Here is a 27,057-nt window from a genome sequence, read left to right as displayed (position 1 = left end):
TCTAAATCTTGACGCCTTACAAACTTTTAATTTTGTGATCGTTATTGCATCACGATATCACACGACTACTCTTTACACATGGTTACGGGTTTCATAAACAAAACAAAAGAAAGTTAACATCAAGTATTTTTTATTATTAATGTTTAACAATTAAATACGTTAACAATAATCACAATAAACATTTAATATGTTTACGCAAGTCAGCGCCCATTTTAGATAGAGCAGTCTTCTACATATTATGCTACAGGTACAAGTATCATATACTGCGTAGCTTGGCAGCTTGTCGTGTAAAATATGATCAATGCTCAAATGCTAAATGGTTCGTACAAAATGGAACCTACAGTAAATACTGAAAAAGCTAATTAGAACAACAATACCTTTGCTCACTGAAGTTAAATAAATCAATGAATAGCACTGTCCAAGAACAAACACACTTTCATGTTAACAGAAACAAAAAGCACAGTATTTATGTGTCAAACACATTGTCAACTAAGCTTTGTCACAGACGTGACGTATACCCCCACTTGCCGCATTGACACAGACTATTTTGCATGCTGTCTTCACAAAACAAGAGAATCTTAATAGCGATTTTTAAAAATTATTATGCCATTATTATTTATGGCCATTTTGATCTATGAACTCTTGAATTCTTTTGCATGACACACCGTCCAATGACTGTGAACAAAATTAATGTACTGAGTCATTCTAAAATCTCACAATTAAAGACATAGTAATGGCCTGGACAAGCTCATTTATGGTCATTTTTCACTTTTGAACTCCAGGTGTGACCTTGACCTTGAAGATATCGACATAATTCTTTTGCATGACACATTGTCCAACGATTGTGAACAAATGTATCACGTAATTTTAAAATCTCACAATTAATGACACAGGGGTTAAAGTAAGAAATTGACACTCACTTTCCCGGGGGTAAATTACTTTGAACATCTACTTGCCCTCATTAAAAACTGGTTGCCCTATTTTGAAATCAATTTGTTATTGTCATTTGATCTTTAAAGCATTGATTCACATGCATTATTATGCTAGATTTAATTTCAGCTATATTCAATGTATCAAAAATAAAATAATAATCGTTTTTATAACATAAAGTTGTCAACATAACAAAATCTGGACAGTTTAATTTCATTGAATAGTCAATATTGAATACAAAACATTTGAAGAGTTTATTACTATAAAAATTTTAAAACGGTATACTTGTCACTATATCTATACAAGTTATGGCATAGATTAAAACGGGGGAGGGCTTAAAAAAGTACTGTGAAAATGATTGTTCAGAGTTTGAAAATACTTTTATTAAAAATAGAAAAGATCAGCTGGACGCTACCGTCCGTCATGTTGAAACGTCTGCCGAGTAGAACTTGTTTTGAGCTTTTAGATTGGCTTATACAATGCAAGCGACCAATCAAATCTCGTTTTACTTGTACTTGATAAAAAAATATATTGACCCAAAGAAAATAAATAGATACAAGGGGAAAAGTCGAAAAAATACCGCAATGATGATTATACGAAACTGACTTGCCAGGCGGACTATCTACTTTGGAAAATCACTTGCCCACGACGATTTTAACCTGTCACGGGCAAGCGGGTGCCCGCTTAAAAAAAGCCCTGAATGACATAGTTATGGCCTGGACAAGATCATTTACGGCCATTTTAACCTTTGAACTCAAAGTGTGACCTTGACCTTGGAGATATCGACGTAATCTTTCGCGAGACACACCGTCCAATGATGGTGAACAAATGTGCAAAATTATTTTAAAATCTTACAATGAATGACATAATTATGGCCCGGACAAGCTCATTCATGGCAATTTTTTACCTTTGAACTCAAAGTGTGACCATGACCTTGGAGATATCGACGTAATTCTTTTGCGCAACACACCGGCCAATGATGGTGAACAAATGTGCCAAATGATTGTAAAATCTCACTATGAACAACATAGTTATGGACCTGACAAGCTCATTTATGGCCATTTTTGACCTTTGAACTTAAAGTGTGACCTTGACCTTCAATATATCAACGTAATTCTTTCGTGCGACACACCGTCCAATGATGGTGAACAAATATGCCAAATGATTTTAATATCTCACATTGAATGCCATAGTTATTGCCCGGACAAGCTCATTTATGGCCATTTATTATCTTTGAACTCAAAGTGTGACCTTGACCTGGGAGATATCCACATTATTGTTTCGCGCGACACACCGTCCCATGATGGTGAACACATGTACCAAGTTATTTTAAAATCTAATCTTAAATGACATAGTTATGGTCCTGACAAACTTTGGGTTTAAAACACACCAAGTGACCCAGTGACCTAGTTTTTGACCCGGCATGACCCATATTCAAACTTGACCTATACATCACCTGGATACAACTTGTGACCAAGTTTGGTGAAGATCAGATGAAATTTTGGGACGGACAGACAGACAGACAGACCGACCGACAAAGTGACTCCTATATAGCCCCCATTACCAATGGTAATGGGGGTATAAATATTTAGACAGATATGTAGAGACGACTTAAACAAAGAGTGCCAACTTGTCCAAAAAAATACAAGTCTTAAAAGGTCTGGTTTGAGGATTTTAATTAAGCAAATTTTAGATTATTAAAGGGCCATAATTCAGAAAAGCTTTAGACGATCTGGTTTTTCTCTCCATAATTGACAAATATTTTAGGCCCACATACATTGTGACCAAGTTGGATGACAATAGATCAAAACCAGTGCAGTTAAAGGACAGACAAGTTTATTTGGTCATTTTTTTAACAATTTAATGGCCACAATTCAGAAGTACTTAAAACTATCTAGCTGTTTATCACACTTGGCAGAGATATTATGCCGCAAAACATCATCACCAAATTTCATGACAATAAGATTTAACTATTCGAGTTTGGGATCAAACAATCATATTTTGACTAGTATCTTAATATTTTAAGGGCGAAAATTGAAAAGTTCTTCAGGCAATCTGGCTGGTGAGAGAACTCGGCCAGGATATTATAACCACAAACATTATCACCAAGTTTCATGACCATTTCATTTAAACTGTATGATTAACAAGCAAATTCGTTGAATTGATATCTCACGCCAATATGCTTCTGGACACAAAAGTGTTATATTTGACACTCGGCTAAAAAGGCCTTTTGTTAAGAGACAAAGGGCCATAACTCTGTTTTTAACAGATGGTGTACAATGCCATTAGGTGTGCATCATACTCTTATCCATATATATACTCATACCAAGTTTCAATGAAATCTTCCAAAGCACTTCCAAGATATGGCTCCGGACACAAAAGTGCCGGACGGACGGAAAGACTATGGCGGGGGATAATAAAGCAGACATGGTTCCCTAAGACAACTCCCGCCCGCAGCCTGCTAGGGGGGGTTCCCATAATAGGCCCAATAATTCATCAAACGGGTGTATAAAAAGCTTGTTTCATTTTTGTAAAACTATTACTATGAACACTTCCAAGTGATAAAATAAGTACAACACAAACGTATTCCTTACAGTTACAATTAGCAAATTAAAAATACCTATATATCCTTGAATATTCTATCAAATAAAAGCTTAAAATAACAATTTAATGGAACACTGATCATGTGAAGATATAAAATAAAGATACTTAAACTAGATTATACAACTTTGTTAGGTGCATCACTGGACTGGTGTATGACTGTTCATCGTGCAGAGGTTTTACTTTAAACAAGTATGTGTTAAACTAATATTCAAATTGGGCATTAACAATAAGTGTCAAAGATTGGCAATCTGCAAAAGGCAGGCATTCAACAATTTAAAATCATCAACAGTCAGTATGCGCAGTTGTTGGATAAGGTACACTGGAGTTGATGGGTGATCAGTAACAAACTTAAGACCACCTTGTATACTGATCGGATAGGCTGAAGATGAAATCCTTACGCAGTTTACTAATCTGGCATAGTAAGATTATAATTACGTTAACTGGACATGCATGCAAGAGCTTATATCATAGTCGTGTGGACCAATCAAAATTGTGGGTACCGGTTGAGGTAATGCTTGAAGTGCTGTTGACTGATCAAAAGTAAAGGATTTAAGGTTAGGCTCACAAAAGAGTTGACAGATCAAAAGTGCTGGATTAAAGGTTATGTTCACAGCATTGTGTACTAGTAATAGAAGTGCTGGTGTTTATAGCCATGCTATGCTGACTGATCAGGCGTGCCCATTTAAGATCACTGTGCTGTTGACTAAACATGAATGCAGGAGTTGAAATCACAGTCACATTGGCTGATCCAGACAGTCTGAGTTATATAATTGCGCTGTTGATTACAGTTAACTGTTAAGGCACAGTGTAGATTTTTGCCATGTTTAATCAAAAGGCACTCTGAAGGTCTGACTGATCTGCTATGCAGTAAAATCCTTGTGCTGACTAATCAGGTGTGTTAAGATCACCATGTGCCATTGACTGATCAAGCTTGCTGATGTTAAGATCCATGTGCCATTGACTGATCAAGCTTGCTGATGTTAAGATCCATGTGCCATTGACTGATCAAGCTTGCTGATGTTAAGATCACCATGTGCCATTGACTGATCAAGCTTGTTGGTGTTGAGATCTTTGCAATATTGCCTGATCAAGCTTGCTGATATTAAGATCCTTGTGCCGTTGACTGATAAAGCTTGCTGGTATTAAGATCCATGCGTCGTTGACTGATCAAGCTTGAAGGGGTTAAATCTTTGTGCCATTAACTTATCAAGTTTACTGGTTACAATATCTATGCGCCGTTGATTGATCAAGCTTGATGGTGTTAAGATCCATTCGCCCTTGATTGATTAAGCTTGCTGGTGTTAAGATCCACGCACCGTTGACTGAACAAGCATTGCTGGTATTAAGATCCATGCACTGTTGACTGATCAAGCTTGCAGGTATTAAGATCCATGCGCTGTTGACTGATGAAGCTTTCTGGTGTTAAGATCCATGTGCTGTTGACTGATCAAGCTTGCAATGATTAAGATCCATGCGCTGTTGACTGATCAAGCTTGATGGTGTTAAGATCCATATGCTGTTGACTGATCAAGCTTGCAAGTATTAAGATCCATGCGCTGTTGACTGATCAAGCTTGATGGTATTAAGATCCATGCACTGTTGACTGATCAAGCTTGATGGCATTAAGATCCACGCCCTGTTGACTGATCAAGCATTGCTGGTGTAAAGATCCATGCGCCGTTGACTGATCAAGCATTGCTGGTGTTAAGATCCACACACCGTTGACTGATCAAACTTGATGGTATTAAGATCCATGCGCTGTTGACTGATCCTGTGTGCTGGAGAGATCTCCCCTTGTGATCTGCTCGGCCAGGTCTTGAAACTTTCTCACATAGTCAATACTGCTCTCCTGCATCATGCTTTGTAACGTGGCATCAACCTGTAAAATGGAGGAAAAGTGTTCACATACATCAGCGTTGTAAACAAATATATGTACAAGAAAAAAATGAAAAGAACAGACATATAGGGTAGGAAACAAGAATATGATTGACTAATAGGTAAGTTTCTGAAATCTCTAATGCTTGGAATGGATTGAACATTTAATCCATGGAAATAAATATTTATCTGTAACTGACAAAACATTACGTGTATGAACTATGATAGTTAACCACATGCCAAAATAAGACTTGACCACCAAGTTTTTTTTAATACTGGTAACATATCTTTAAATATTTGAAAACACAGCATATATGTATTTGCACACTTTCAGCTTCATTCATTCCTAAATTAAAAGTTTCTTTGCAAAATAAAAATGTTAATCAAAGACCACGTTATTTGAATATCTTAATGGAAACCTAGTATGTATGAATATGCATTTTATCATACCGATTTGAGTCATAATGATTTTTCCCAAACACAGTATTTTAGAAGTACTGACTGACCTCGTGCCTGTGAGCATGGAAGTCCCGTGAGTTCTCATTGAACAGAGCAAGAGGTGTGCTGTTGGCTGGCTTGCAGGGGGACTCGAGCAGACTTGATAGGGACAGGTCCTGAATCTGTGAACAAATACGGCACATAATTATGTATAACACAAGGCAAAGTGGATCTGTGAACATAGACAGCACATATGTATGACACAAGGCTATTTGGATCTGTAAACATAGGCACCACATATGTATAACACAAGGCTAAGTGGATCTGTGAACATAGGCGGCACATATGTATAACACAAGGCTAAGTGGATCTGCAAACATAGGTAACAGATATGTATAACACAAGGCAAAGTGGATCTGCAAACATAGGCAACACATATGTATAACACAAGGCTAAGTGGATCTGTAAACATAGGCACCAATTATGTATAACACAAGGCTAAGTAGATCTGTAAACATAGGCAACACATATATATAACACAAGGCTAAGTGGATCTGTGAACATAGGCAGCACAAATGTATAACACAAGGCTAAGTGGATCTGCAAACATAGGTAACACATATGTATAACACAAGGCTAATTGGATCTGTAAACATAGGCACAACATATGTATAACACAAGGCTAAGTGGATCTGTAAACATAGGCACCAATTATGTATAACACAAGGCTAAGTAGATCTGTAAACATAGGCAACACATATATATAACAAAAGGCTAAATAGATTTGTAAACAAAGGCGGCACACATGTATAACACAAGACAAATTGGATTTGCAAACAAAGGCAACACATATGTATAACGCAAGGCTAAGTGGATCTGTAAACACAGGCAGGACATATGTATAACACAAGGCAAAGCAACACATATGTATAACAAAAGGCAAAGTAACACATATGTATAACATAATGCAAAGTGGATCTGTAAACATAGGAAACACAAATGTATAACACAAGACAAAGTGGATCTGCAAACATAGGCAACACATATGTATAACACAAGGCTAAGTGGATCTGTAAACATAGGCAGCACATATGAATAACACAAGGCAAAGTGGATCTGTAAACAAAGGCGGCACATATGTATAACACAAGACCAATTGGATCTGCAAACATAGGCAACACACATGTATAACACAAGGCAAAGTGGATCTGTAAACATAGGCAACACATATGTATAACACAAGGTAACGTGGATCTGCAAACAAAGGCAATACATATGTATAACACAAGACAAAGTGGATCTGTAAACATAGGCATCTCATATGTATAACACAAGGCAAAGTGGATCTGTAAACAAAGGCAACACATATGTATAACACAAGGCAAAGTGGATCTGTAAACAAAGGCAACACATATGTATAACACAAGACAAAGTGGATCTGTAAACAAAGGCAACACATAATTTATAAAACAAGGAAAAGTGGATCTGTAAACAAAGGCGGCACATATGTATAACAAAAGGCAAACAGGATCTGTAAACAAAGGCAACACATATGTATAACACAAGGCAAAGTGGATCTGTAAACAAAGGCAACATATATGTATAACACAAGACAAAGTGGATCTGCAAATATAGGCACCACATATGTATAACACAAGGAAAAGTAGATTTGTAAACAAAGGAAACACATATGTAAAAAACAAGACAAAGTGGATTTGTAAACATAGGCAACACATATGTATAACACAAGGCAAAGTGGATCTGCAAACAAAGGCAAAACATATGTATAACACAAGGCAAAGAAGATCTGTAAACATAGGCATCTCATATGTATAACACAAGGCAAAGTGGATCTGTAAACAAAGACAACACATATGTATAACACAAGACAAAGTGGATTTGTAAACATAGGCAACACATATGTATAACACAAGACAAAGTGGATCTGTAAATATAGGCACCACATAATTTATAAAACAAGGAAACGTGGATCTGTAAACAAAGGCGGCACATATATATAACAAAAGGCAAAGGGGATCTGTAAAAATAGGTGGCACATATGTATAACATAAGGCAAAGTGGATCTGCAAACAAAGGTGGCACATATGTATAACACAAGGCAAAGTGGATCTTCAAACAAAGGTGTCACATATGTATAACACAAGGCAAAGTGGATCTGCAAGCAAAGGCATCACATATGTATAACACAAAGCAAAGTGGATTTGCAAATATAGGCAACACATATGTATAACACAAGGCAAAGTGGATCTGTAAACAAAGGCGGCATATATGTAAAACACAACGAAAAGTGGATCTGTAAACAAAGGCGGCACATATGCATAACACAAGGCTAAGTGGATCTGTAAACAAAGGCGGCACATATGTATAACACAAGGAAAAGTGGATCTGCAAACATAGGCTCACATATGTATAACACAAGGCTAATTGGATCTGCAAACATAGGCAACACATATGTATAACACAAGGCAAAATGGATCTGTAAACAAAGGTGGCATATATGTATAACACAAGGCAAAGTAAATTTGAAAATATAGGCAACACACATGTATTACACAAGGCAAAGTGGATCTGTAAACAAAGGTGGCACATATGTATAACACAAGGCAAAGTGGATCTGCAAACATAGGCTCACATATGTATAACACAAGGCTAATTCGATCTGCAAACATAGGCACCAATTATGTATAACACAAGGCTAAGTAGATCTGCAAACATAGGCAACACATATATATAACAAAAGGCAAAGTGGAAGACAGAGGACTATAACAAGGTATGTAGAAAGAGGATGCTGCATTCAATAAACACTTATGCCCCCAAAAAGTTTTTTAAGAATATATTTATGGGCCCATTTTTATATTTTTGAAAAATGAATTTGCTTTCAGAAATGTAATATTCAAAATAGTTTAAAATGATGATAATAAGAAGGAACAATATTTAAAATTGTAACTGTCCTAGGGTTTTAACCAGGGGCATCCATGATTGTTTTAACAATTTTGATTAATGATTATAAATAAACTAGCATATATTTCAAACACATTTTACTTAGTCAGGAGTGTTATTTTCTTGTTTGAATATAATGCACACAACATTTTATCATTCTATGAAAATTGCGCAAAACTGATCAAGTTCCATTTACGTTTGATGGATTGATAGACGGATGGCCAAACAAACAAGAGGGCCTGAAAGGCCCAAAGTTGCTCACCTGAGATAACAAGATATTATTGGGACAAATCTTCTGACCAAGTTTCATGAAGATCGGAAAATAAATGTGGCCTCTAGAGTGTTAACAAGGTTTTACTATAGCCATATAAGGAAAAATGCCCTGCCCCCTGGCAGCCATGTTTTTCAACCAACTGGCATCACAGGGTTCGACACTAAGGCACGTCCGACAGACATTGGCTAGTAAGATTGGTGGTCGGGTTAGTAAAACTGTGGGCTAGCTTGTCCGACTGGTCGAACATAAAAAATCTATACTGATTCATATAACTATAACTAACCGAAAATCTTTTTCTCTTAATGTGTAAAATAACTCTCGTATCCGTTATTTACGTCAGAACAAAACTAGCAAATATAAATAAACGAGGAGCATGCGCATGATTCATCGCTATTTTTAGACGTGGAGGAGAGCTTCCCGCAGAAATTGCTTGTTTCCATTGGTCAAGTTGTCATGAATATTAATGATTTTCTGCAGTGTCTTAGAACTTTACATCATGTTTTAACGACTTCTATCGAAAATTGGTATCATCAATGTAAACATTTTGGCGTAGCAGACGAGAGAATGTAATTTAAAGAATGGCTTTGTTCAAGATTCGATTTAAACAAGGGCTGTTTGTAAAACATGCATGCCCCCCATATGGGCTCTAAGTTGTAGTGACAGCCATTTTGTAAATATGTTTTTTGTCACTGTGACCTTGACCTTTGACCTAGTGACCTGAAAATCAATAGGGGTCATCTGCGAGTCATGATCAATGTACCTATGAAGTTTCATGATCCTAGCCATAAGCTTTCCTGAGTTATCATCAGGAAACCATTTTACTATTTCGGGTCACTGTGACCTTGACCTTTGACCTAGAGACCTGAAAATCAATAGGGGTCATCTGCCAGTCATGATCAATGTACCTATCAAGTTTCATGATCCTAGGCATAAGCGTTCTTGAGTTATCATCCGGAAACCATTTTACTATTTCGGGTCACCGTGACCTTGACCTTTGACCTAGTGACCTGAAAATCAATAGGGGTCATCTGCTAGTCATGATCAATCTACCTATCAAGTTTCATGATCCTAGGCATAAGGGTTCTTGAATTATCATTCGGAAACCATTTTAATATTTCGGGTCACCGTGACCTTGACCTTTGACCTAGTGACCTGAAAATCAATAGGGGTCATCTGCTAGTCATGATCAATCTACCTATGAAGTTTCATGATCCTAGGCATAAGCGTTCTTGAATTATCATCCGGAAACCATTTTACTATTTCGGGTCACAGTGACCTTGACCTTTAACCTAGTGACCTCAAAATCAATAGGGGTCATCTGTGAGTCATGATCAATGTACCTATGAAGTTTCATGATCCTAGGCCTAAGCGTTCTTGAGTTATCGTCTGACAACCACCTGGTGGACGGACAGACCGACCGACAGACCGACCGACATGAGCAAAGCAATATACCCCCTCTTCTTCGAAGGGGGGCATAATAAGTTAATAAAGAAGAATCCGACGGTAAAACTGACACAGATTATGATGGAAAAATGGCCTTGGAGCTGTGGTTGCATGGAGCACAGCGGTCAAGGAGGCCAGAATTTGATGACGTTGAATAAATGCCACCTGCTGTACAGACATCATTTGTTTAAATGGTGATAAACAGTGAAACTATAACAAACAATTTATGTTGTTAAATAGTTTTATTTTATTTTTTACTCTGTGCATCAAATTAACTTTCTTGTGTTCACAAATTATTTACTGATAAAACCTGATTAAACAGTAACACGACACAATTGTGTTTATTTGCTATGTCATTTATGGTAGTAGACATCAGATTCGAGCTAGTACATTTTAAGAGAAGCTGGTCCGATGGTCTGGTTGTAAAAAAAGTTAATGTCGAACCCTGCATCATTTTTGAACTCGTCCAAGATATTATCAGGATGAATCTTCTGACAAAGTTTCATGAAGATAGGACAGTAAATGTGGCCTCTAGAGTGTTAACACGATTTTACTATAGCCATATAAGAAAAAATGCCTCACCCCTTGGAAGCCATGTTTTTCAAGCAAACATAATTATTTTTAAATTCATCCAAGATATCATTAAGACCAATCTTCTGACAAAATTTCATGAAGATTGGACAATAAATGTGGCCTCTAGAGTGTTAACAAGGTTTTACTATAGCTATATATAGCCCTATAAAGAAAAATGACCTGCCCCTGGTGGCCATGTTTTTAAAGCAACCAAAACCATTTTCAAACTCATCCAAGATATCATTGGAACAAATCTTCTGACCAAGTTTCATGAGGATCGGAAAATAAATGTGACCTCTAGAGTGTTAACAAGGTTTTACTACAGCCATATAAGGAAAAATGCCCCGCCCCTGTAATGGCCATGTTTTTCAACCAACTGGCATCATTTTTGAACTCTTCCAAGATATTATTGGGATGAATTTTCTGACCGAGTTTCATGAAGATCGGACTATAAATGTGGCTTCTAGAGTTTTAACAAGATTTTACTATAGACATATATAGCCATATAATAAAAAATGCCCCGCCCTCTGGCAGCCATGTTTTTCAAGCAAACGCTGCCATTTTCTATTTCATCCAAGATATCATTGGGACAAATCTTCTGACCAAGTTTCATGAAGATTTGAAAATAAATGTGGCCTCTAGAGTGTTAACAAGGTTTTACTATAGCCAAAAAAGGAAAAATGCCCCGCCCTTTGGCGGCCATGTTTTTTCAACAAACCGGCATCATTTTCGAACTTGTCCAAGATATTATTGGGATGAATCTTCTGACCAAGTTTCATGAAGATAGGACAATAAATGTGGCCTCTAGAGTGTTAACAAGATTTTACTATAGCCATATAAGGAAAAATGCCCCGCCCCTTGGCAGCCATGTTTTTCAAGCAAAGGTTACCATTTTAGAACTCATCCAAGATATCATTGGGACAAATCTTCTGAGCAAGTTTCATGAAGATCTGAAAATAAATGTGGCCTCTAGAGTGTTAACAAGGTTTTACTATAGCCATATAAAGAAAAATGCCCCGCCCCCTGGCGGCCATGTTTTTTAACCCACGGGAATCATTTTCGAACTCGTCTAAGATATTATTGGGATGAATCTTCTGACCAAGTTTCATGAAGATCAGACAATAAATGTGGTCTCTAGAGTGTTAACAAGATTTTACAATAGCCATATATAGCCATATATGGAAAAATACCCAGTCCCTTGGCAGCAATGTTTTTTAAGCAAACGTTACCATTTTCAAACTCATCCAAGATATCATTGAGACCAATCTTCTGACCTAATTTTATGAAGATTGGACAATAAATGTGGCCTCTAGAGAGTTAACAAGGCAAATGTTGACGCCGCACAACGCACAATGAACGACGCACGACGGTCAAAAGGCAATCACAAAAGCTCACCATGAGCACGTTGTGCTCAGGTGAGCTAACAAGAGCTGTCAGAGGACAGCGCGCTCGACTATTCCAGTGCTTGACAGTATAACGCAAGGAAAACAAAAATTGGGGAGGGGGGGGGGGGGGGGGTGAGAGGGGGGTATAATAATGTGGGGTGTGGTAATTTATTAGATGATGTTTAAAAAAAAAAAAATTGGGGGGGGGGGGTAGGGGGGGGGTGAGAGGGGGGGTATAATGTGGGGTGTGGAAAGGGGCAATAATTCTGTCAAAATGCCTGATACAGTTGTCTGCTCTTGTTTATAGGTTGGGGTCATGATGGTTAACAAGTATGCAAAATATGAAAAAAATATGTAAAGGGACAAAAATAGTTGGGGTAGTACGCAAACTTTAACATTTGCTGCATATTGTAAGTGGAAAAGGGGCCATAATTATGACAAAATGCTTGATAGAGTTGTCTGCTCTTGTTTATAGGTTGGGGTCATGTTGGTAAACAAGTATGCAAAATATGAAAGCAATATGTCAAGGGACAAAGAAAATATTTGGGGTAGTATGAAAACTTTAACATTTGCACGCTAACGCAGACGCTAACGCCGACGCCGGGGTGAGTAGGATAGCTCCACTATATATATTTTATATATAATAGTCGAGCCAAAAATGAAACTGTTGGCATAAAAATACTTTATTTAACAATAATGTATTACTCAAAATGCAAAACAAACAGAAAATTATGTTTTAATCCATTTAAATATTGCTCATTTCAAATTTTCATGCATGCAAGTACTAAATTCAACATAAGAAAGAGGATAAATATGACATTATATGAAACATACCACATAATAAAATTGTAATCTAAAATGGCACAGAGAATGCCACAAGATTTAGAATATTATTATTTTTATGTTAATATATCCAAACGGTTATAACTTACGTCTCCATTGAGGCTCCAGGAGTGCTCTGGGGTGGATGCCCTAAATAATGACCTCACAGGAGGACTGTGACTGGGTCGGCCTGACCTCTGGTCTGGCTCAGACCGGATGGGCGGGGTGACCAGTCCTCGGTCCAGGGTCAAGGACTTGCTGTTGTCGTCAAGCAAGCTGGAGAATGTGGTGTCTGCTTCAAGGTCACCTGAGGATCAAAAAACATTAACAAATACTGTAAACGTATAGAAATTCGTCTGTTGAAATTTGGTGGTTTAATAAAAAACAACTAATTCATTGACACGTAATTTCGTGGATTGCAAATTAAAACAAGGGCTGTTTGTAAAACATGCATGCCCCCCATACGGGCTGTCCGTTGTAGTGGCAGCCATTGTGTGAATACGATTTTTGTCACTGTGACCTTGACCTTTGACCTAGTGACCTGAAAATCAATAGGGGTCATCTGCGAGTCATGATCAATGTACCTATGAAGTGTCATGATCCTAGGCAAAAGCATTCTTGAGTTATCATCCGAAAATCATTTTACTATTTCGGGTCACCGTGACCTTTGACATTGTGACCTCAAAATCAATAGGGGTCATCTGCAAGTCATGATCAATCTACCTATCAAGTTTTATGATCCTAGGCGTACGCGTTCTCGAGTAATCATCCGAAAACCATTTTACTATTTTGGGTCACCGTGACCTTGACCTTTGACCTAGTGACCTCAAAATCAATAGGGGTCATCTGCAAGTCATGATCAATCTACCCATGAAGTTTCATGATCCTAGGCTTATGCGTTCTTGAGTTATCATTCAAAAACCATTTTACTATTTCGGGTCACCGTGACCTTGACCTTTGATCTAGTGACCTCAAAATCAATAGGGGTCATCTGGGAGTCATGATCAATGTACCTATGAAGTTTCATGATCCTAGGCCCAAGCGTTTTTGAGTTATCGTCTGACAACCACCTGGTGGACGGACCGACAGACCGACCGACAGACAGACCGACATGAGCAAAGCAATATACCCCCTCTTCTTCGAAGGGGGCATAAAAATAAACTTATCGTTGAAACGTAATTTCGTGGATTTCAAATTTTCGGGGAAGACTTATCGTCATAATAATTAATCTGTTATTAAAACAACCAGAGTTATAACGAGGCATAATCTGCTAATCTGTGTTGTCAGCAAGACTTGAGGTTAATGTGCACTGAAGCATTAAAGTGTTGCTGATAATTGTCGATAAGAGCGAATAAGCGGCGATCTTGAGGGGCCCTGCTCGCTAATTGCCTATCAATGTTGTTTTGACAATATTTGCAATTCTCTGCTCAATCGGTCCCCAAGTAGTAACAATTGAGTAATAAGGTCCCCAAAATACGCGTGTGAAAACCGTTATGCCTCTTTTAACTTAAATCGGCACTAATTGACATATATGTGAGAAATCTGCAAACTGTTAACGATGATGAATAAAAAAGATAAACTCATAGATATAGTGTAATGTGACCTACTGAAGTGAAGAAAATATTACAAAAACAAATATCTCCGATAACCGACAACAAAAGAAAATGTCAGAAATGGCATTAGGAATGTAAATAATCGTTGGTACTTGAATTCGTTGTTCAGCGAACCAACGAAATCCACAAAAATTTGTACCACACAAAATTTAATGGTTTTACAGTATCAAACATGACTGAATTTATTGCCACCTCTACCTACACCAAATGTTTAAAGTACACTTCAGGATTCTTGTGTAGCATGTAAAACATGAAACAAGAGGGTCGCTCACCTGAGATAACAAGAAACCGTCGGAGACGGGTAATGCTCCCCAAAGTTTTTTTTGTCACAATTTTGCACTATATATTCAGATAAAAGGAAACGTCTTGAGGGGCATAACTTTGGACAAAATAATACGATGGATGGTTTAGCAACTTAAAAATTTTAAAGGGCCATAACTCTCTTAATAAATCATCTTACCAGAACCCACAAATAACATGCACATCTCCTCAAGGTAGTAAAGCTTCCCATAAAGCTTCATTGAATTCCAGTCAGTAGTTGGGGAGAAATAGCCCGGACAAGAATTGCACTATATGTACAGTTAATAGAAAATTTCAAAGGGCTATAACTCTGTGAAAATTCATCCGACCATAACCGGCTGATAATATGCACATCTCCTGTTGGTAGTGAAGCTTTCCATAAAGTTTCATTGAATTCCCGTAATAAGTTGCTGAGAAATAGCTCGGACAAGAATTGCACTGTATGTACAATGGAAAATTTCAAAGGGCAATAACTCTGTGAAAAATCATCCGACGAGAACCGGCTGATAATATGCACATCTCCTCTTGGTAGTGAAGCTTCCCATAAAGTTTCATTGAATTCCGGTCATTAATTGCTGAGAAATAGCTCGGACAAGAATTGCATTATATGTACAGTTAATGGAAAATTTCAAAGGGCCATAACTCTGTGAAAAATCATTCGACCAGAACCCGCTGATAATATGCACATCTCCTCTTGGTAGTGAAGCTTCTCATAAAGTTTCATTGAATTACGGTCATTAGTTGCTGAGAAATAGCCCGGACAAAATAGTGCACGGACGGATAAACACACGGAAACACGGACAGACGAAGCGGCGACTATATGCTCCCCCCCCCACATTTTTTAGGGGGAGCATAAAAAGGAACTTACCCGTTCTGTGCTGCCCAAGATATCATTAGAACAAACGTTCAGACCAAGTTTCATGAAAAGTGAACTATAAATGTAACTTTTAGAGTGCTAACAAGGTTTTACTAGAGCCATATAAGGATAGATTCCCAGCACCCTAGTACCTTTTCAACAGGCTGGAACAATTTTCGAATTCGTCCAAGATATCATTAAAACAAATATTCTGCCAAAGTTTTATGAAGATTGGACAATAAATGTGACATTTAGATTGTTAACAAGCTTTAACTATAGCCATAAAAGGTTAAAAAAAATGCCCCCCTGGCAGCCATGGTTTTCAGTTGGAACCATTTTTAAACTTGCCAAGATAATATTGGGAAAAATCTTCTAAGCAAATTTCATGAAAATCGGACAATAAATGTGGCCTCTAGAGTGTTAACTAAGCAAATCTTGAAGCAGCACAACTCACAATAAACAAAAGGCAATCACAAAAGCTCACACCTTGAGCAAATTGTGTTCAGGTGAGCTAAAAAGGCAAACAAATTTTTCATGGTACCCTATGTCTTCACAAATGAGACATTTTTGTTAAATGTTAAAAATCAAAATGCTTTGGATTGTTAGTCATTTTATTTATCTGGATTGTTCTTTATGACCTGAAGAATTTAGATTTATAAGGAGACAAAGTTTATTGAAGGTGATTAAAGAGGTTTGTGTAATTGATTACTTTCATGATTGAGCAACAGTCAAATTAAACTTACAACCCCCCCCCCACCCCACTATTTCATATTAAGTATACTTGATTATTAACAATATCCTAAAGTGGTGCAAGTTCAACATAAACATTCATAACTATGTTTTCAGCAACTAGATGCTATGAAAATAAACAAACCTGATATAGATATTAAAGATATTAAGCTGTGAATAAATAACAAGAGGGCCATGATGGCCCTGAATCGCTCATCTGACTAACCAAATACAATCCCAACCCAGATTTCATCAAGATAAACATTCTGACCAAATTTCATAAAGATTGGATGAAAACTGTGACCTCTATTGTCTACACAAGGTTTTTCTAATATTTGACCTATTGACCTAGTTTTGACCCCAGGTGACCCAAATACAATCCCAACCCAGATTTCACCAAGATAAACATTCTGATCAAATTTTATAAAGATTGGATGAAAACTGTGACCTCTATTGCCTTCATAAGGTTTTTCTATTATTTGACCTATTGACCTAGTTTTTGACCAAAGATGACCCAAATACAATCCCAACCCAGATTTCATCAAGATAAACATTCTGACCAAATTTCATAAAGATTGGATGAAAACTGCGACCTCTATTGTCTATACAAGGTTACTCTAATATTTGACCTAGTGACCAAGTTTTGGACCTAGCAACCTAGTTTTTGACCCCAGATGACCCAAATACATTCCCAACCCAGTTTTTATCAAGATCAACATTCTGACTAAATTTCATTAAGATTGGATGAAAACTGTGACCTCTACTGTCTACACAAAGAAATTGTTGACAGTTTTTCTATTATTTGACCTAGTGACCTAGTTTTTGACCTCAGATGACCCAAATACAATCCCAACCCAGATTTCATCAAGATAAACAATCTGACCACATTTCATAAAGATTGGATGAAAACTGCGACATCTATTGTCTATACAAGGTTTTTCTATTATTTGACCTAGTTTTTGACCTAGTGACCTAGTTTTTGACCCCAGATGACCCAAATACCATCCCAATCCAGATTCCATCAAGATAAACATTCTGACCAAATTTCATAAAGATTGGATGAAAACTGCGACCCTCTATTGTCTACACAAAGTTTTTCTATTATTTGACCTAGTGACCTAGTTTTTGACCTCAGATGACCCAAATACAATCCAAACCCAGATTTCATCAAGATAAACATTCTGACCCAAATTTGATAAAGATTGGATGAAAACTGTGACCTCTATAGTCTACACAAGGTTTTTTAGTTATTTGACCTAGTTTGTGACCTAGTTTTTGACCCCAGATGACCCAAATACAATCTCAACCCAGATTTCATCAAGATAAACATTCTGACCAAATTTCATAAAGATTGGATGAAAACTGTGACCTCTACTGTCTACACAAATGGTTGACGGACGCACACACACACGCACACACATATGGACGCCGGACATCACATGGTAACATAAGCTCACCATGTCGCTCCGTGACAGGTGAGCTAATAATAAAACAAGAGATGTGTTTGTCAGAAACAAAATGCCCTCTACAGAGCCGCTTTGAAGCCATATATTTGACCTTAAAGGATGACCTTGACCTTTCACCACTGAAAATGTGCAGCTCCATGAGATACACATGCATGCCAAATATCATGTGCTATCTTCAATATTGAAAAAGTTATGGCCAATGTTAAAGTTTTCGGACTGACGGACAGTTCAACTGCTATATGCCACACTACTTGGGGCATAAAAATATCAGCTATACACTATGTATCTTTAATCAACAAGGCTACCTGTAGACAGTGATATGTCCAGTAGTGCTGAGAGATTGGGTGGAGAGACTGGCCCACAGTAGCTGGTTGTGGTGGCGTGGTAGCTGCTGGAGTGAGTGGCCATATGACCTGTGTCCCGCACTGCTGACATGCCTGCTGCCTTTAGGGACTGGGGAGACATCGAACCCAGCTGAAAACACAACAAAAGCTAACATCACTTAAAGTGTCAGAGTGCATGCAACGAACTGTCATCAAGTGTAGAAAATGTGCACACAAATATATTTAAGGAATAATCGAGAAGTAACATTGCAGAATTTATCAAAAGTTTTGATTTGCCATGTATAGCACTTTAATAATCATTCTTTTAAATAGAAGGATACAGGTAAGGTCGATTATATCCAATGTGCGGGATCCATGGATCACGATCATGATACATCCATATTGCAATATAACTGGTCATGTCATTCATGAATATGTATGCATTATTATCATAACAATAGTTTGGTGATTTAAAAACAGCATATCTACCTACCTTTTTGTTGATGAATCAAGTGTTGTATGCATATGTTAAGATTGAGTTTATCCAAAAGAAAGTACAGTACTGAGTATTTCATGTTATTCAAAGAGTTTTCATTGCATATAATACATTTGAAGACGAATTGCCATAATGATATTATTATTGATCTAAATAAATAAATTCATTTTAAAAATGTAGCTACAAAAAATAGTGTTCATGTATTTCATGTTAATTCTTTGTCCTAATTAAAAGGGTGCAAAAAAAAAGTGTGCACAATTTGCATCATCATTGCATCTACATTATAGCAAATAAAATGCCAGGATCTTTATTTTGGTTCAATATAAATGGTGCATTTTTACAAAATATGGCAAACATTTCTTCAAAATTAAAGATGAACATATGCAACAGCGCTGAGGTCATTGGAATAGTTCAATATTTATCTGTGTTATGTATACACAGATGTATACACTTATTGTATACACCTCCACATGCATAGCATGCATTCAGCTGCCTGAGAAATTATTTCCTTATATGATAATGGGGACAAGATATTCAAAAGAAGGCATAGTATTTGCGCAATCACATAAGCCTGGTAAGCTTTTATGTTGGGCATGTCAGGTTATTGTTTGTTGCACTCCACAAGCATGAATTTTACCTACTACATGAATGAGGTTACGAAAATCTGGACCACACTAAACTTAGTAATGTAAGTCTCGTGCTAGGGTAAAAACTAAAGTTGGTGAAAAAATGTGATCCACAGCTTATGTATGAAATATGGGACATTGCAAACAAACATATTGCGCTATAGTTGCTTTTTAAGTGTCAAAACTTTTCAATTGAACACATTCAGATTCTGTGTGAAACTTGTCATGTAAACACTGCAGAGAATCTTTCGTTTTCTGAAACTTACATGAGATTCTGGGATATGCAGAAGTGTTTCATCTCCATTAGGAGATAGGTTCATGCTTCCATATTCTGACGTGGACTGGGGTGTGTGACAGCTGCCAATATCTGTAGATGCTGAAATTTATAAGAGAATAACAGTGTTCGGAATGCATTTGTCTGAACAGCTTTTTCACAGCTTTACATAAATAACTGGTAGTGTAAATTTTTTGGAACACATGCAAAAAATAAGTGCTCACTGCTGGTATGTCATATTTTTGGTACTTATTTTATGAATTTTCACAAATAACAATATATACAATCTGTGTTAGTGATATGACTACTGAACAAAAATTACTTTTTTTTCTTGACCCATGTTTATATTATTTTGGAATGTCAACAGAAACCATAATTAGTACTTAAAAAGCTATCCCAATCAACATATACTATAGATAGGCAATATTGATTGAAATGTGAAGTCATTTTGTGTTTTCTTACACCAAAGGTCATTAACAAATAATATATTATTATAAAAGATTATGCAATAAAATAATTATAATGAATACTTAATGATTGAAATACTAAAATCCACAAGAATATGAAGGCAGTAATAGAGCTTTGCTAAAATAACAACAAACAAAAAACACAATGTTTATTGCAATAATAATTGGTGCATATATGACACCAGACAATATTCAATTTGCATCTTAAAAGCTTAAACTTAACAAGGGCTGTTTGCAAAACATGCATGCCCCCCATATGGGCTGTCAGTTGTAGTGGCAGCCATTGTGTGAATACGTTTTTTGTCACTGTGACCTTGACCTTTGATCTAGTGACCTGAAAATCAATAGGGGTCATCTGCCGGTCATTATCAATGTACCTATGAAGTTTCATGATCCTAGGTGTAAGCATTCATGAGTTATCATCCGGAAACCATTTAACTATTTCGAGTCACTGTGACCTTGACCTTTGACCTAGTGACCTGAAAATCAATAGGGGTCATCTGCCAGTCATTATCAATGTACCTATGAAGTTTCATGATCCTAGGCATAAGCATTCTTGAGTTATCATCCGGAAACCGTTTTACTGTTTCCAGTCACTGTGATCTTGACCTTTGACCTAATGACATGAAAATCAATAGGGGTCATCTGCCAGTAATGATCAATGTTCCTATGAAGTTCATGATCCTTGACGTAAGCATTCTTGAGTTATCATCCGGAAACCATTTTACTATTTCGAGTCACTGTGACCTTGACCTTTGACCTAGTGACCTGAAAATCAATAGGGGTCATCTGCCAGTCATGATCAATGTACCTATGAAGTTTCATGATCCTAGGCGTAAGCATTATTGAGTTATCATCCTGAAACCATTTTACTGTTTCGAGTCACTGTGACCTTGACCTTTGATCTAGTGACCTGAAAATCAATAGGGGTCATGTGCCAGTCATGATGAATGTACCTATGAAGTTTCATGATCCTAAGCTTAAGCGTTCTTGAGTTATCATCCGTTAACCATCTGGTGGACGGACCGACGGACATGTGCAAAACAATATACCCCCTCTTCTTCGAAGGGGGGCATAAAAACTACACTTTTAACAGCCATTTATATGTCTGTTTCAAATGTTTATTATGATTTTGACAATATTCACCTGTATTTGGACTTTCAGAAAGATAATCTTGCCCACAAACTTGTTCGAAAATCTGTTTTGTTACTATTTGGCATAATAGATTGTGACATATTGTTTGTTTTACAGATCTGTCAATGTAACTGGGGTGTGAAAGCATCAACGGTTATATATCTGTTAATCGCATATTAATTGGGCATGATCATGACACGTCTAGGTCCAAGTGAATAAAAGGGAATTCACCCACCCAATAAATAAGAGTAACTAGGTTGATTACATATTGTATACCGATATTTGAATAATTATTAAGAAACAAAATACTAAATGATTTTCTGAATATTCTGATGCATTGTCATCCCTCATAATATCCCTATGAGGAACTGTCTGCGAACATGAAATCATTTACCAACCTGCTATTTTTGGACTGAAAGATGTGGCTGCCATTGTGGTGACTGTCGGTGGATTCGTGATGAACGTGAGAGGCTGAGTGGGAATGCCAGACACAGGGTGACCTATAATGGTCTCGTTGACCTGCCCTGTCACCGTGGAGACCGAAGTGAGGAGGGTGGAGGGTGGTGGGTTGGGGATCTGGGTGCCAGGCACCATGGGTATGATGGCAATGTACTCGGAATTCTTGGGCAGGATGGTGCGCTGGATGAGTGACGTCTGCGTAGAACCAGACCGGCCTCGCAATGGCTTCAGCTTTCTGCGCATGAAAGGTTTCTGAACCTGCAAGGCAGAGTTGGATTATCACTCTTATTTACTGTCAAAGCATCAAAACATTGAAGATCTGTTCAACTGAAAGCACCCAAACTATTGCCTGGTACAATACCGCATACAATCATGATGACACATTGTTAAATTTTTTTTTAACTTAAAAAAATGTTCTTAAACTGGATACCTTTAGTAAACAAGCAAATTCATTTAATTGATATCCCAGCCAAATAAATGGATGTTGTTTATGGATTGGTGCAAATACCTCGAAATATGGTATAATCACAAGAAATAATTTTTTTGGCATTGCAATTCTCCTCATTGATATCTACTGTATACACCCATGAAGTTCCATGTTGAAATCTTGTAGTGTATCTGAGATATAGCCTTGAAAAGTTAGATCATATAAAAACAACACAGTGCAATAACTCTTAGTTAAGAAAGTGTAGGGTTATGGTTCTTGTGCATGACACTTCTTCCCATTGATTTCTAAACACCCACGAAGTTTGACTGTTTCATGTAGAAATGTTGTATCGTGTCTAAAATACAGCCCTGAAAGGTTCCATCATACAAAAACAGCAAATAGCAATAACTCTTATTTAAGTGGAGGGTTATGGTTTTTAAGCATGGCGATTCTCCTCATTAATGTCAATACACTCATGATTTTCATGGTGGAGTCTTGCGTGGTATCTGAGACATACCTCTGGAAAGTTACATCTTTAATTTGTAAACAAATCTAAACTGGACTTTATAAGCACAAATTGGGTCATAATACTGCTAAAGAGCTGGTCCCATTTATAGGTATTATCCAGTGAATGTTCATCAAGACAGTGAACACACATGTAACGTTATATTTCAATATCTTTGAAAATCTCTAGCAGATAAAGAGATTTGGATTAGTTGTAACCAAAAAATAACCAAACTTTTCTTAGAATTAATCTGCAACATTGTAGACCAAAGTCATGGAACTGGGTCATTGACCTCACACAATGTTTAGTTTCAAGTGAATACCAGTAGATGAAAAAGTAATATGGATATTACCAAAATAAATTGTCTTAGTACAAAAGGGGCATAATTCTACTAAATAGCAGTTCAGAGTTATAGAACTTGATCAGTGAACTTACACAATGACCCCATACACACATGTGAAGTTTCAAGTGACAACATGTACATGAAACTGTAATATGGAGATGTTGCTTGTCAAATAAGATTGTTCTGACACCAACCTTTTGGTGATTAGTATAGTTTGGATCATTTGGTAAAGTCCAGCTAAAAACGGGTTATGCAGATGTCTTTTATTATGTATACCAGAGCCCTCTCTTGCCCCAAGGGGAAGCCACCCACATCCATCATGAGGGGGAATTTTCGTGCCGATTACCTTTTATGGGGGATTATTTTTTACTTAGTCTCTCATTACTTCATTTTGTGTACATGTTTGCACTATACTCATTGCGTTTTTTAGTATATTTGACACTCATATTAAGACTATACTGTAATGATGTATTATAAAGTGAATGTCAATATAATAAAGATGTGAAACTTCTGTTGTTCCAGCAGTATTTCTCTCCTATTTTACACACATACATGGTCATTTATTTATTGCAAGTTACCATTATATGTGCTCAAATAATTATTGAAAAGACACATTTTCTTCTCTCATCTCTTAAACGGTCCTTTCACGTTTGGGTAAATTGACAAAATTGAAAAAAGTTTTTTCAGATTCGCAAATTTTCATCTAAGTAATGATATTTGTGTGGAAACAGCATTACTGAACATTTACCATGCTCTAAAATAGCCATAATATGCATCTTTTGACGATAAAAAAACCCAAAAATTATAAAGCGCTGCAATCCGAAACGAATTAATAATTTGGAGAGTTCTGTTGTCGTCGTTATATTTTGTAAAACTACGAGGATTAGTTATATGAAGTATAAACAAGAGGGCCATGGTGGCCCTGTATCGCTCCACTGTTTTTTTATGCGAAAAAAGCGTGCAATGCGCATGGGTTGAAATGTACTCAAACATGTGACTTTCTCTTTCTATCCCTCGTCCCACTGGGCGCTTAAAGTTGGAAGGGTGAGCATTTTTTATATATGGAAAACGTTACTACGGTGTTAACTAAACAGACTAAAAAGTCCGGGAATTGTCGCACAGGTCCTTTGCTTATAACATAGGTACATTTATCTCTCCAAAAGATATTGTCGTTCTTTCTATTTCACATATTTTTAGATGCTGAAGATCAAATCTATGCATGTTCTACAAGATTAATGAATAGTTCCTTCATTCAATCATGAATCTTTTTCCAAAATTCCAAAAAGTGTTTGTAGGTTTCAAAGTTTCTGTTACTTATATAGTTCATGACATATGCAAAATACCTAATGACGTAGATCACCTGAACTTTACTTCATTCTTGAAGCATTAGTGAGTGTAGCAGGATTTTTAACGTGGTGAAGAAATTGTTTATTGTACAAAGAAGATATTTGCCTGAGGAAACATAAAGTTACGAGTTTTTCAGGTTCATGAGGTGCCGAAAAGCAGTAGGAATGATAACTTTGTAGAGGTTGTTTGTTAAACAAAGTAAATGTTTATGAGACAAAAAATTGAATTATAATTCATCAAGATGTTGCGATCATGGCAACACTACTTGCATATGGCGTGAGGTTTGAAGAGATATCATGACAAACAATTAGCTTGACCTAACTTTCCTTTACTTTTTTCACCTGACATTGGTTACCTGTCATGTTTGTTTTTGAAAAATTCTAGGATTGCCATATATTGAAATAATGTATCTGACCAATTCTCTGATAGGTTGCTAGTAACAGACTTAGCGGCAGTCATGTTATAAACAAGGGGATTGTTCACGGCATTGGTAGAATATACTTTTAATAGATACATCTTTTTTAAGTTGGATTCTCCTTACTTTTTTGCTACTGAATATTAAAATCACTTAATTTCAATGTAACAATTTGTTGTTAAGTTTATCTTGAACAAATATTTTTGGCAATCTGTTTATAAATCATAAAATGATGTCATTCAATTTTTTTTTTTATAAATAGGGCCTATAATAAAACAAGAATTTTGAGAATATTAACATAAAAGAATAATACTAACCATTTGGTGAAAACAAACAAATCAATACAATTTTTTTTATAAAATGTTATATACAAACAAGGTTAATGGACTAAATATAAACACTAATGATGTATTAAACTGAGTTAAATTAATATATATAATTTGTTTACCTTTCAATATCTTGCATTTGACATCTTTAGTTCAATGCTATTTCAATTAACTGAACAGCGTGACAAACATAATAAAGCAGAATATGCATATGAATCTGATTATATACATATCCACTATCATATAAATCAATGTTTGTCTATTTCCATGTTCGAAAGATCCTCTTCTAAATTGTTTTACTTCGTGAGTGGACTGAACTCCAAATTTGCAAACAGAAACACTGGTTTCCGTGACACAAATTCACTGTGCACATTTCTAAACAAAATATGTGTTTCTTGTATCTTAAATGTAGTCTTTTTCATTGACAAACACATTTCATTATTCCTATCAAACTATATGATGTCAGTCGTTAATTCGATTGATATTTGTCATTTCAATAATCTTAATTTTCGCTTCACAACAGCGCTATTTGCATACGAAATACCAAACACATTTTATGAAACCGATTTTAATTGGAAGATTGGGAAAGGACAGCCAATTATATCGCTCGTTTTAAAAATGCTTAGGCAGAATCTACCAGTGTAAAATGTGGAGGGATTTCGCGGGCCGCGGATATATTAAGCACATGTTCATTTTTGTGACCCCCGGGGCAGGGTCAAATTTGACCCCAGGGGCATAATTTGAATAAATTTGGTAGAGGACTATTAGATGTCTCTACATAACAAATTTGATAGACCTAGGCCCAATGGTTATAGACAAGAAGATTTTTAAAGTTTGCACAAAATAGGCTTTATATAAGCATTTGTTCAATTTTGTGACCCCTGGGGCAGGGTCAAATTTGACCCCAGGGGCATAACTTGAAGAAATTTGGTAGCTCTATGCCATACAGTTATGGACAGGAATATTTTAAAAGTTTTCACAAAATAGGCCTTATAAAAGCATATGTTCAATTTTGTGACCCTCGGGGCAGGATCAAACTTGACCCCAGGGGCATAATTTGAAAAAACATGGTAGAGGACTATAAGATGTCACTACATACCAAATTTGCTAGCCCTAGGCCCAATGGTTATGGACGAGTAGATTTTGAAAGTTTTCACAAAATAGGCCTTATATAAGCATATGTTCAATTTTGTGACCCCCGGGGAAGGGTCAAATTTGACCCCAGGTGCATAATTTGAAGAAATTTGGTAGAGGACTATTAGATGTCTCTACATACCAAATTTGATAGCCCTAGGCCCAATGGTTATGGAAGAGAAGATTTTTAAAGTTTTCACAAAATAGGCCTTTTATAAGCATATGTTCAATTTTGTGACCCCTGGGGCAGGGTCAAATTTGACCCCAGGGGCATAATTTGAATAAATTTGGTAGAGGACTATTAGATGTCTCTACATAACAAATTTGAAAGACCTAGGCCCAATGGTTATGGACAAGAAGATTTTGAAAGTTTTCACAAAATAGGCCTTATATTAGCATATGTTCAATTTTGTGACCCCAGGGGCAGGGTCAAATTTGACCCCAGGCACATAATTTGAAGAAATTTGATAGAGGACTATTAGATGTCTCTACATACCAAATTTGCTAGCCCT

At 36.6% G+C, this 27,057-nt stretch overlaps 1 protein-coding gene across 1 annotated transcript in view; it reads right to left on the bottom strand.

Annotated features, from left to right (window-relative positions):
• Positions 1–113: 113 nt before the first annotated feature.
• The window catches only part of LOC127877316 (protein cramped-like), a 42,890-nt gene continuing 15,946 nt past the window's right edge, over positions 114–27,057 (bottom strand). Inside the window, exons 15-20 of the mRNA XM_052423036.1 lie at positions 21,988–22,306; positions 19,981–20,090; positions 18,575–18,743; positions 13,416–13,612; positions 5,916–6,029; positions 114–5,413 (exon numbers count right to left, since the gene is read on the bottom strand). Coding sequence (XP_052278996.1) covers positions 5,279–5,413; positions 5,916–6,029; positions 13,416–13,612; positions 18,575–18,743; positions 19,981–20,090; positions 21,988–22,306 — 1,044 coding nt within the window. The 3' untranslated portion in view covers positions 114–5,278. The remainder of the gene's footprint in view (positions 5,414–5,915; positions 6,030–13,415; positions 13,613–18,574; positions 18,744–19,980; positions 20,091–21,987; positions 22,307–27,057) is intronic.

The sequence above is a fragment of the Dreissena polymorpha genome, chromosome 4 (assembly GCF_020536995.1).
Source record: "Dreissena polymorpha isolate Duluth1 chromosome 4, UMN_Dpol_1.0, whole genome shotgun sequence".
NCBI lineage: Eukaryota > Metazoa > Mollusca > Bivalvia > Myida > Dreissenidae > Dreissena > Dreissena polymorpha.
This window is presented reverse-complemented; position numbering and strand designations above follow the sequence as displayed.